This window comes from Geotrypetes seraphini, chromosome 9 (assembly GCF_902459505.1).
Source record: "Geotrypetes seraphini chromosome 9, aGeoSer1.1, whole genome shotgun sequence".
Lineage (NCBI taxonomy): Eukaryota > Metazoa > Chordata > Amphibia > Gymnophiona > Dermophiidae > Geotrypetes > Geotrypetes seraphini.
The window spans coordinates 123,412,598-123,425,595 of NC_047092.1; the positions used below are offsets into that span (position 1 = coordinate 123,412,598).

The following is a 12,998-nucleotide window of genomic DNA, read 5'->3' on the forward strand; positions in this document are numbered from 1 at the left end:
GCAGGTAGCCTATTCTCAACATATGGGTGACATCATCCACAGAGCCCGGATGCGGACAGCCTCGCAAGCAGACATGCTGTAGAAACGTAGAAGTTTTGAGTCAGCTGCATGCGCGAATGCCTTCCCGCCCAGTACAGGGTGAGTCTCCTCAGTTCTCAGTTTTCCGCAGAGCCGAGAAGTCTGTACTTTGACACGCTGCGTTGAACTTGGCCAGTCATGGGCTTTAAGCAGTGTAGCCAGTGCCAGCGTGCGATTTCTCTCATGGACCCACATCGCTGATACCTCAAATGCCTTGGGCCTGACCATAATCCGAAGCCCTGTGCAAGCCCTGTGCTACTCTTCAACCTTGAGCCCTTACACATTATCGAGTTTTAGTAGAAACACTCTTCAGCATGGACTCTTCGCTGACACCCTCGACCTCAAGTGCTGCCTCGGTCCCATCTTCCAGCGAAGGTCCTCCTGCTTCCACGACTCCAACCTCGAGCCTCATCAGACCGTCCTCATTTGAATCATCTTTAGCCTCTAGTACACCTGCATTATCTTCCCCTGAGATCCCCTCAGGTCAGATACATAAGCAGAAGGTTCCTGCGGTGGTTCTCAAGCTTTCCATGGCCTCCAAGTCCAAGCACATCTCCACTGCCACCTTAGAGCCTTTAGCCTCAGCAAGTGGTCCGTTTTCAGACGTGGATCCACCTTTGCAGGCTTCTCTCCAGACCATGTTGGAGCAGTAATTTGTTCAGTTACTGAGCAAATATGGTTCTGCCTCGACGCTGCCCCCTGTCATCCAGCCTGGGCAATCAGCAGTCTCACGCGAGGTCGAGCGTGTGCCTCGAGCTGAAGTTTCACACTCTACGCAAGGAGCAGAGTCTTTGCGAGTGTCTCGATAGGAATCCTTACATTCCATACAAGGAGCAGAGTCTTTGGGAGTGCTTTGAGATTCCCCGATCCAATTCACCGTGTTTCAATCTCCAACTTCTAGCCCTATCCATTCATCACCAGCATTGCCTGTTTCCATACATAGGGCGAAGTCTCTTCGATCCTCGAGACCTAGGCATCACTCTCATTGCCGATCAAGGCCTTCATCGAGACATCCATCGAGGCGCAGATCTTCTTCTAAAGTGCAGCCTTCTTTGTCTAGGCCTCATTCCAGACCTTCCAGTTCTTCGAGGCCTCCAACTCCTCGCTCAACGTCACCGTTTCCGGACCCTGAGGAATCAGCTGCTTCCATTGCCTCCTCCAAGTTTCCATATTCTTTGGATTGTCACTTCTCCTGAGAGGCTTCACCTTCGTTCTCGAGGTCATCGAGTCCCTCAAGAGGCAGAGCCTTGGCAGATCAGCTGTCTTTCTCTTCCTTTCTTTGTCAAATGGCTGATGACCTGAAAATTCAGTTAGATGCTGGTTCTAACTACTCTTAGGAGTATCTCGAGGTCATGCATCTACCTCATCCTCCTGCAGAGTCACTTAAGCTTCCTTTTAACAAGCTTTTAATCGTTGTCTGGAGACTCCTTCTGCTCTACTTGCTGTTCCAGGCAAATTGGACTCGAAGTATAGAACTCTGCATTGTAAGGGTTTGAGACTTCACAATTATCTCATCAATCCCTCCTTGTGGAGTCTTCTTTGAAAAGAACCCATCCTTCCAGGGTCTATGCTACAGTTCCTCCTGGAAGGGAGGGTAAGCCTATGGACAACTTTGGATGCCGTCTATATCAAAATACTATGATGTCCTCCAAAGTCTTCAATTACAATTTTGTCTTATCTCAAGTTCCTTATTGATCTTCTCCCAGGTTTTCTCAAGAACCTAGATCAACATAGACATTTCAAGTTCCAAGAAGTCACTGCTACTCTGTCACAACTCAGATTGCATCTTCTCCAGTCCTCTTATGATGCCTTTGAGCTGTTGGCTAAGGCCACTGCTTTCTCTCCACTTGGCCTGGCTTCACACCATTGACATGAATCCTAATCTTCAGGATTGTCTAGCTAACATTCCTTGTCAGGGCAATGACCTCTTTGATGAATCCATAGAGGCTGCCACTAAGCAGTTGTTTGAACATGAAAAATCTTTTCCTTTCATTGTCAGACCAAAGCCAAAGCCAGCTCCTGCAAACCATTCACGCCCTACTCCGGTTTTCCAGAGGCGTTATACTCCAAGGGCGGCTCCTTACACTCGAGCACCTCCCAAGAAACCGCAGAATCAGTAGCAACAGATACCTTAACCTCTGCTACACCTAAAGCTTTGCAGCCTTTTTGTCTAAAACAGAGCATAACTTCCATCGTTCTGCCTTTGTCCTTCCTTCCCCCCATAGGATCCAACCTCTGGGTGCTGTCAATACTCAGAGAAGGATACTCTCTTCATTTCACTCAGTTTAACAGCAGACATGGGGTTTTACTCCCTTTACTTCCTAGTTCCGGAGAAGACAGGCGATCTCAAACCCATTTTGGATCTCAGGGCTCTCAACAAATTTTTCATCACAGAAAAATTTTGCATGTTGTTCCTGGCGTCCCTTTACCCCTTCTAGATCATTACGATTGGTTATGTTCTCTGGATCTCAAGGAGGCTTGTACTCACATCTCCATTATTCTGACCTCCCGTCAGTACCTTATATTTCGGGTGGGTAATCTGCATTATCAATACAGAGTGCTACCCTTTGGCCTGGCTTCATCTCCCAGAGTGTTCACCAAGTGCCTGGTGGTGGTAGCAGCAGCTCTAAGGAACCATGGTCTCCAGGTGTTTTCCTACCTAGATGACAGGGGGTTATTATAGCGACCCAACGGACTAAGTGGTTCCTACAAAGCTTGTGATTTGAAATCAACTTTCCCAAATCCCAACTTCTGCCGTCTCTGAATCTACAGTTCATCGGAGCTGTTCTGGACACCATCCAACTAAGAGCATTCCTTCCTCAACTCTGTCAAGTTTATTCGAAATTTTATGAATCGCTTATACATAAAATACTAAGCGATTTACATTAAAATCCAAATTTGAACATACGTTAAAATACAAAATAATAATAACAAATAAAATATTAAGCGAATTACTATAAAATCCAAATTTGAACATACGTTAAAATACAAAATAATCATAACAAATAAAATATTAAGCGAATTACTATAAAATCCAAATTTGAACATATGTTAAGATACAAGGTAATAATAATAATAAAAAAGGGGGTTTGACCTACAGACCAACAGACTCAACTGGATGGAAGGGAAGAGGGATTCAGGTTACAATATTAATCATTTTAAAAAGAGAGAAACATGAAAGGAAAAAACATTAGGAAGGGTGTTTTTTTTTTTTATTATTATTTTATTTTTTTTTTTTTATAAAGGACTGCTGCACTGCAATTATTCCATATAGGAGGTAAACGCATCTTTAAACAGAATGGTTTTTAAATTAATTTTGAAACGGCTAATATCTTTTTCGTCTCTAATATATTGGGGGAGAGAATTCCAGGTTTGAGGGGCTACTACTGAAAATATATCGTATCGTCTTGTGCACTGTCTTCCCGCTCTTCAATCTCACCGAGACACATGATGGTACTTCTAGGTCGCATGGCCTTCACACGTGACTCTTTGCTAGACTTCACCTCAGAATTCCTCTGTGGACCCTGACATCTCTGTGGATGCAGGCTTGCGACCCACTCTCAACACCTTACAGTCACTTCTTCCTTGAGACAGTCTCTCCCTGGTGGATGCTCTCTTCCAATCTCTCCAGAGGCTTGCTGTTTCCAGTGCCCCCTCATCAGAAGGTCCTTACAACAGATTCCTCGACCTACGCTTGGGGGACTCATCTTGATGGTCTCCGTACTCAAGGCCACTGGATCAGTACGGATCGTCAGTGTCGCATCGATCTGTTGCAACTCAGAGCGATCTTCAATGCTCTCAAAGCTTTTCAACATCTTATTGACCAGGTAGTCCTCATTCGAACGGACAACCAAGTCGCTGTGTACTATGTCAAAAACAGGGGTGGACGGGATCTCCCTCCCTTTGTCAAGAAGCTCTGAAGGATTGGGACTGGGCAATCCTCCACAACGCCTTCTTGAAAGCTGTCTACATCCAAGGGGCAAAAAACTGTTTGGCAAATTGAGTCGTCTTCTACAATCTCACGAATGGACATTCAATTCCTCGCCTCAGATAGATCTCTTTGCATCTTCCCACAACAACAACCTGCCTCAGTCCTGCTCCAGGATATATTCTCCTCATCGCCTCGAGGCAGATGCTTTTCTACTGGAATGGACAAATCATTTTCTTTATGTATTCCCTCCATTCCCTTTCATTCTCAAGACTTTTGTTGAGTTGAAGAACGATCATGCTACCATGATTCTAATAGCTCCTCTGTGGCCGAGACAACCTTGGTACTCCCTTCTACTTTAACTCAGCAGTAGGGAGCCATACCCTCTACCAGTTTTTCCGTATCTACTTATACAGAGTCAAGGATCTCTACTTCATCCCAACCTGCAGTCTCTACACCTGACAACTTGGTACCTCTCAACATAACTCCTCTTCAGTTTTCTCAACCTGTAAGAGACATTTTAGAGGCTTCTAGAAAGCCTGCCACTGGACAATGCTACCACCAAAAATGGACTAAATTTTCTACATGGTGCATCTCTCATGATAAGGAGCCTCAAGATTCCTCCTTATCTTCTGTTCTAGATTATCTTTTGCATTTATCCACCTCTGGCCTCAAGTCTGCATCGATCTGAGTCCATCTCAGTGCAATTGCTGCTTTCCATCAGCCTATTGAAGGGAAACCCCTCTCTGCTCATCCGGTGGTCTCCAGATTCATAAAAGGACTTTTCAATGTCAAACCTCATCTCAAACCACCTCCAATCATTTGGGATCTCAATGTTGTTCTTGCTCAATTGATGAAGCCTCCATTTGAACCAATGTCTACGGCTCATCTGAAATATCTCACTTGGAAAGTAGTGTTTCTCATTGCCCTCACATCTGCTTGAAGAGTCAGTGAGCTGCAGCATTAGTTGCTGATCCACCTTTCACAGTCTTGCATCATGACAAGGTGGTCCTCTTTACTCATTCTAAATTCAGAATTTCATCTCAATCAATCTCTCGTACTTCCAGTGTTTTTTCCAAGACCTCATTCTCATCCTGCAGAATCAGTTCTTCATACTCTGGACTGTAAGCGTGCTTTGGCCTTCTGCTTGGAACGCACCAAACCACACAGAACTGTTCCTCAACTTTTTGTCTCCTTTGCTCCAAACAAGTTGGGACATCCAATCTCTAAGCATACCATCTCCAATGGGATGGCTGCTTGTATCTCTTTCTGCTATGCCCAGACTGGACTACATCTACAGAGTCGAGTCACAGCCCACAAAGTCAGAGCCATGGCAGCTTCAGTAGCTTTCCTCAGATCCACTCCTATTGAGGAAATTTGCAAAGCTGCTTCCTGGTCCTTGGTTCATACTTTCACCTCTCACTATTGTCTGGATTTTTCTCCAGATGGGATGGCCATTTTGGCCAGAGAGTATTACATAATTTATTCTCCTAAGTTGCCAACACTCCCACCATCCCATTCTGGTTAGCTTGGAGGTCACCCACATGTAAAAAATATGCTGCCTGCTTTTCCTGGGATAAAGCACAGTTACTTACCGTAACAGTTGTTATCCAGGGACAGCAGGCAGCTATTCTCACAACCCACCCACCTCCCCTGGTTGGCTTCTCTGCTAGCTATCTGAACTGAGGAGACTCGCCCTGTACTGGGCGGGAAGGCACTCGCGCATGCGCGATGCGATTGACTCGAAACTTCTACATTTCTACAAGCAAGTCTGCTTGCGAGGCTGTCTGCATCCGGGCTGTGTGGATGATGTCACCCATATGTTGAGAATAGCTGCCTGCTGTCCCTGGATAACAACTGTTATGGTAAGTAACTATGCTTTTCCACCCCACCATGCCCTTTTTAAAAATATATTGTGGGTATCTGTGAATCCATTTGCATTCCAAGAAAGCAAAATTTCTTACTTTTAAGAAGTATTCTCTGAAGTAGTGTTGCCCGATTCACGTTTCGAATCAATTCACTGATTCACTTCAGGTGAATCAATTTGAATTGATTCATATTTTTTTTAAAAATCGGCCTCGCTGATTCGGGGCCCAACCCTCCTCCCCATCAGTCAGGAAGTAGTGCAGTATCCTCCGGTTTCCACTCAAGCCGCCCATTTAATCAAAGCCTGCAGCTTTTGGAAGGGAAGAACATTGGCATTTCCGGATGCACGTCTGAATGGGCTCAGATTGGCTAGTTTCAAGGGGTCTCGTCATTTTCAGCCTCATGTCCCACCCAACAGGCGTCGGATTGGCAAGTTTGAAGGAGGCTGTGACCTTTCTGGAAGCATGCCCCTCCCCACTAGGATCGGATTGATCGGTTTGGGCTAGCATGTTTTGGGTGCATGGATTCTAACGGCACCTACAAGTGCTTGGGGGAAAATGGTCAGAGGAGAGGCAGCTACACAGTTGCTTGAGAATCTGCAGCTATGGGCATTGCGGGAGTATCTGAGCAATGGTATGTGTGGTTCCACTGCTAGAAAAATATTCCCATTTGATTGGGATTTTGGGTCCTGCTAACAAGGATAAAATGAAAGGAGCTGTAGCAGTAGATTTTATCCCAAGGCCCCTTTTTATTAAACCGCGATAGCGTTTTTTAGCGCCAGGAGCTTCGCTGAATGCCTCGCGCTGCTCCCGACACCAAAAAACGTTATCACGGTTTAATAAAAGGGGGCCTGTATAGTAATCAGATTTTACTTAATCCTACTTTTTCTACTTCTTTAAAATGGTAAAAAAAAAGTTGAAATCTTTCTCCTGTGTTCTTAGTCTCACTTGAAATATGTCTTAGCAGTATTTGGATTAAATATTTAGGAGGTACGTACTGTATATTCCAATCTTATCATCAAAACCCCCAAATAACACCTCTCCAAAAATATGTGCTCTTTGAGAAGAAAAAGCACATGGGCAAAATGAAAAATTCACATAGAACAACCTTATCACAATCTTTGAATATTGTCCTTAGTGTCTACTCAAGCTAACTCTAGGGTTTGGTCCCTCCTCACAAAGCAGAATGCATTGCCAGAGGTTGTGGTAAAAGTGGATAGCGTAGCTGGTTTTAAGAAAGGTTTGAACAAATTCCTGGAGGACACCACAGCACCAGTGCAGATAGGAGAAGGCAAAGGGGGTGAAGAGGCTATAAAATAAACCCCAAACAGATATGAACTAATGTGCACACAGGTGATTATAAAACACACTTTATAACACTTCTCAGTGCTCAGAGAAGCGTTTTTAGCTTATGAGACCGCTGAGTAAGCGGGTAAGCTTACCCAACAGTCTCATAAGCTAAAAAACATTCTCTGAGCACTGAGAAGTGTTATAAAGTGTGTGTTATAATCACCTGTGTGCACATTAGTTCATATCTGTTTGCAGTTTAGTGCACTTGGGGCAATTAATTATTCCTGAACATATATTTGGGTATAAAATAACCCACCAGGATGTTTGAAAAAAAAAAAAAAACAAACAAACATCCACTTGGGCAGGAAAATTGAATCGAATCGAACCGGAAAATTGATTCAGTAGGCTGAATCGAATCGAGATTTTTTTCCCTGAATCGGACAGCACTACTCTGAAGGCAGGTCACCAGTTTCATTCACTTTAAGTTGGAGTTGTTCTTCTGAACAGAATTGTTAGAACTGAGAATAAATATGGGAAACAGTACATGAAGTTCTGTGCACTTGTGACTGTTGAATTGTCTTCAGAGAGAATTTATTACAAGTAAACCACTTTGATCTTTTACATAGTCTGTCATGGTTTTGAGAATGTTATATCACATTATTTCTCTCTTTCTCTCAGTAAGCCAACAGGTGTCAGCAGCAGGCAAAATAAGAAGGTAGAAGAGGAGGAAAAGGTGCTGAAACTGTTCCAGGGTGTGAATAAGGCGCAGGATGGATTCACTCAGTGGTGTGAACAGATGTTGCATGCACTAAACACAGCCAACAACTTGGATGGTAAGGATCAGGATGTAAACAAGGGAAATGAGGAGTGCTGGGTAGAAGCTGGAATTAAAGGCTGTTTGGGACAGTGGATGGTTTCACATTGCTGTGCTGGCATAGTTCCTATGGTTTCAGAATGCATAGTTCCTATATTACCATATGCTCCTCCACAGTATTGATATTCCTACTGAAAGAATGTAATAACCAGCAACTCCTGAAAATCTTCAGACCGTGCAACTCCAGGTTAGGTTCCTTCCATTTACTGCTTTGCAGCCCTTCTCCAGTATTCTGCTATTCTCTAGTACAAGGCTTCTCAACCCAGTCCTCGGGGCAAACCAAATCCCATCAGGTTTTCATGAGCTCTTTGGGGAGGATGGGACAGAAAACTAAAATAAATAAATAAATAGCCATGCATGTCGTCCTTGGTATGCAAATCTATCTCACGTATATTCATGGTGGATATCCAGAAAACCCAATGGGACTTGGTATGCCCTGGATTGAGAAGGCCTGCTCCATCAGAAAAGGAATATGATAATGGTTTCAGTAGAAATTACTGCTTTAACCTGCAGCAGTTAAGCTGCTTAGCCAGTTTGCAGCTGCCAAGAACTGATTTAGTGGAACACATGAATACTGTCAGTATGGCTCTAAGAGAAATCTATATAGGGCCCTTTACTGCCCCTTCAGATTTATGTATTTGACCTCAGAGTTTCATCTTAAAAAGTTGGATGCACCATTGTGGATGTCACAATCATAAGTAAGATCCTTTGGCTCTAAAAGTCGTGGAGGGGCATAATCGAAAGAGACGTCTAAGTCCGTTTACGTCCATCTCGCAAGTCATCCAAAGTTAAAAAGAGCCTAAGACACATTTTCAAAAGATACGTCCAACTTTTTTTTACTTTCAAAAATCACCTAATTATACGTTCTGCCGATCTGATCGTCCAAGCCGCTAAATCATCTATCTTTATACCACATTTCCGTCCAACATTCCGTCCAAGTCCAAAACGCCTAGAACAAGCCCTGTTGGACATGGGAGGGGGTCTGCAAAGTGATGGACTGCACACCCAGATATGCTACCTAAATAGTGGGGTACCTTACAGGTTACCGCTGTGAATTTCACAAAAAGGGTGCCATGGCTTCTCCTCACTACAGCTCCCTTATAGGTGACTGCGAGCCCCCCAAACCACCTCCAGAATCCCCTAGAACCACTTATCTACCACCCCAATAGCCCGTATGGCTGCAGGAGCCACTTATATGCCAGTAAAAAAGGGTTTTGGGGGTGTATAGGGCAGTGCACATGTTTCAGTATCAATGCAGTGATTACAGGGGCTTATGGGCATGGGTCCTCCTCTCTATGGATCCCTAACTCACCCCCAGGACGACTTCAGCTGCCTCTGGGCTGGACGACTAGGCTTTCCTATGCCAGGCAGCCAGGTGATGATGGTCTGGAGGCTGAAATTTAAAGTTGTGAATAAAATTTTTATGGGGGTTGGTGATCATTGGGGTAGTGCCACTCAACGTCCAAAGCTAAACGGGGCGTTTCGGGACGCGTGTCGAGGGCAGGAGTTGGGCAGGATGTGGGCCGGCTTAGACTTAGTGTGTGTTATGTGTTTGCAGTGCTTATCTGGTGAGTTTAGGTGGGTTTTTGTGACTTAGACCATGTTTTACATGGTCTAAGTCACAACATCCAAGTTCCGTCTAGGCTCTGTTGTTAAACTTTCGGTTATACATGCTGTACGACTAAGTCTAAGCCGGCCCACATCCTGCCCAACTCCCGCCCTCGACACGTGTCCCGAAACGCCCCGTTTAGCTTTGGACGTTGAGTGGCACTATGAAGGCCTAGGTTGTTTTTAAATACATCCAAAACCCGGTTTTATTCTCGGCGCTTGGACGTTTTTGAGAAATGTTCGTCCAAGTGCCGACTTAGGCCGGTTTTTGGACGTTTTTCTCTTTCGATTATGAGCCCCTTATTGTTTTAGTTATTATTTGCAAGTTCTTACATCATATCCAGTATGGAGCATTAAAACAATTGAGGTTTAGTTTCTTGCCCTTTTGTTGGAAAGGGACACGAGTCTGGGTCAGCTGACAATATACAAAAGTGCTAAATCTGAAACAAATAAGATGGCAGCTCTATTGAAGCTCTGTTGCTCAATCAAACCAAAGAATGCTAAGCAGTTTATGGAACTATTTTGATTATATCCTTGCCAAGGAATTGGGAACTGTTCAGTGAATCATCTTACGCAGCCTTCTTCTGTCCTCACCCTCCCCTCTGTAAGGGTAATGCTAGAAAAAAATGGTCTATAGATGAATTATTTTATTGACTACAACACATAGAGGTTTAAAAATCAGTACCTGGCATGGCCATGTTTTACACTCAAGTGGACTGCATTAGGAGCAAAAAGACTACTAAAATAAATACATAAAAATTCATGTTAGTAAAATTAAAATGAAAAGACACAAACACATCTAATTTAGCCAAATAATAAATAAATAAATAACATAACTTAAATACAGCCAAATGAAAAACATAAGACACAGCATATATAAATTTGTATACTTAACTTATCTCTATTACTTGATTGGAGTTCCTTCTCATTCTGATTATTTTTTATTTTTGTAAAGCACTTTGTGCTATTCTGAAAAGCAGTATAGAAAATACCAATAAACATGCCCTAGCCCAGGGATGGGCAGCCATGGTTCTTGAGGGCCACAACCTGATCGGGTTTTCAAGATTTCCACAATACATATGAGATCTATTTTAACAAATGGAAGAAGTGTATGCAAATCAATCTCATTCATATTCATTGTGAAATCTTGAAAACCCAACTAGGTTGTGGCTCCTGAGGTGGTTGTATTCCTTACCTGAAAACCAGAAAATTGAAAGAGGATAATCCTGAAATTATGCACAAAAAAGTGACAAAGATGATACTGGTAGCTCCAGCTATTAAAAGTTTTATATTAACAACAAAAAGAGCTTTCCCCAGACAAGAGTGGCATTTCCCTAATATTCTGGTCAGGTTAAACTTATTTCTTAAAGACAAAGTCAAGACATGGGTAATTTTCCCTCATGTGGATTCAACTATTGAGAGAATAGGTAAAAGTGTCAATAAAGTTAGAATCGCTAATCTAAAAATATACTCTGGACGTCAAGCTGGTCATCTATTTTTTAAAAAAAAATTTAAATATTGTAAACTACTTCTGAAAGTTTTTATTCGTAAGTGGTATATCGAGATGTTTAAATAACTATGATGACATAAATGCACATGAGGCAAGTCTCTTTCATTTGAAAGGAAGCTCCGGAATGAGAGGGCGTAGGATAAAATTAAGTGGTGATAGTCTCAAGAGTAATCTGTGGAAATACTTTGTTACAGAAAGGGTGGTAAATGTGTGGAATAGTGTGCCGGTAGAGATGGTAGGGACAAAGCTATCTGAATTCAAGAAAGCATGGGACAGGCACGTGGGATATCTTAAAGCGAGGAAGAGATCGTGGATGCTGTGGATGGGCTGTCTGAATGGGCCATTCTTTATCTGCTGTCATGTTTCTATGCTTCTATGAGCTATTATCAAAGGTCTCCATACACAACATTATTCTTCTATACTGCCACAATCAAACGATTTCTAGGTGGTTTGCACAGAAGAGAGCTAGACAATCAGCAAAGTACAAATAGTTAAAAATACAACATGTTACCTATGTATACACAATGTAAAATTTTTGTTATCCATAAGGTTTCAATTAAGAAATGAATTTATCAAACAGTACAGTCTTAATTTCTTTTCAAAATGTGCCATAAGACAGCATGGTTCCACTAATATAACTACCCAACCAGGACTGCTGCTTACTTGCTTGAAATTCAAGAGTCCTATCCATAAAAGACCTATATCTGCAACCAGTAATTTTTGGATAGGCGAATAAATTGCAATTCCTAGTTATCCTCGTAGGGCTCTATAGCATGAAATGGGATAGAAGGTAGGTTGGGGCCAGTCCCCAAACCAGCTTAAAGCAAATACAAGCAAATTTAAATATAACTCGTGCTTCTACTGGTAGCCAATGTAACAGTCGATAGTAGGGACTAACATAGTAGATGATGGCAGATTAAAACCCGAATGGTCCATCCAGTCTAACCAACCTGATTCAATTTAAATTTTTTCTTCTTAGCTATTTTTCTTCTTAGCTATTTCTTCAACCCAAATATCAGTCGGGCAGCCATGTTCTGTACTATTCTCAATTTTCTCAGGATACAGCGGCTAAGGACACAGACCAAAATACAAAAACACACACAGACAGCAACCAAGGAGATAGACAGACAGACAGTGTGCAAGGAGACATAGAGCAAAACTATACAGACAGCCAAGGAGACAGACAGGAAAAAAAAAAACCCAACAGACATACAGTGGACAAGGAGAAATACTGAAAAAAAGACAGACAGACAGCAGCCAATGAGAGAGACAGACATATAGCGACCAATGAGACAGACAGCAAAAAAAGAGAGACATAGAAAAATAAACAAAGGCGCACAGACAGCGACCAAGGAGATAGACAGATGGACAGTGGGCAAGGAGACAAACAGCTAAAAAATACAGACAATCAAACAACAGCTAAGGAGACAGACAGTGGCCAATAAGAAATACAACAAAAAAGACACAGACATACAGCAGACAATGAGACAGACAAACAGCGACCAAGGGGACAGAAAGCAAAAAAACACAGACAAACATACAGAAGCCAATGAGGCAAACACCAAAAACAGACAGACAAAGACAGCGGACAATGAGAGAGACCAAAATAAATAAATACAGACAGACAGTCATTAATAATGAGGTGGGTACCATTGCACAATCCTCTTTTAGTATTTAGATTTCTCAGCAACATAATGATTGCTCCTTTTTTAAGGTTTAAAAACCAACCTCATCATTGCTCAAGTAATAACCGGTTCAGCAGAAGGAGAATTAGTTTTTTTTCCACGTCTTGATTTGGCTCCAACATCCACTGATTTGCCCTTTACATTACGAAGGCGACAATTT

The 12,998-nt window shown here is 42.7% G+C and overlaps 1 protein-coding gene across 4 annotated transcripts in view; it reads left to right on the forward strand.

Moving 5' to 3' along the window:
* The window catches only part of GIGYF2 (GRB10 interacting GYF protein 2), a 674,098-nt gene that overhangs the window by 621,131 nt on the left and 39,969 nt on the right, over positions 1-12,998 (forward strand). For all 4 annotated transcript variants that reach the window (XM_033959534.1, XM_033959536.1, XM_033959537.1 and 1 more), the window contains one exon: positions 7,840-7,994. In XM_033959534.1, the coding sequence (XP_033815425.1) occupies positions 7,840-7,994 (155 nt within the window). The remainder of the gene's footprint in view (positions 1-7,839; positions 7,995-12,998) is intronic.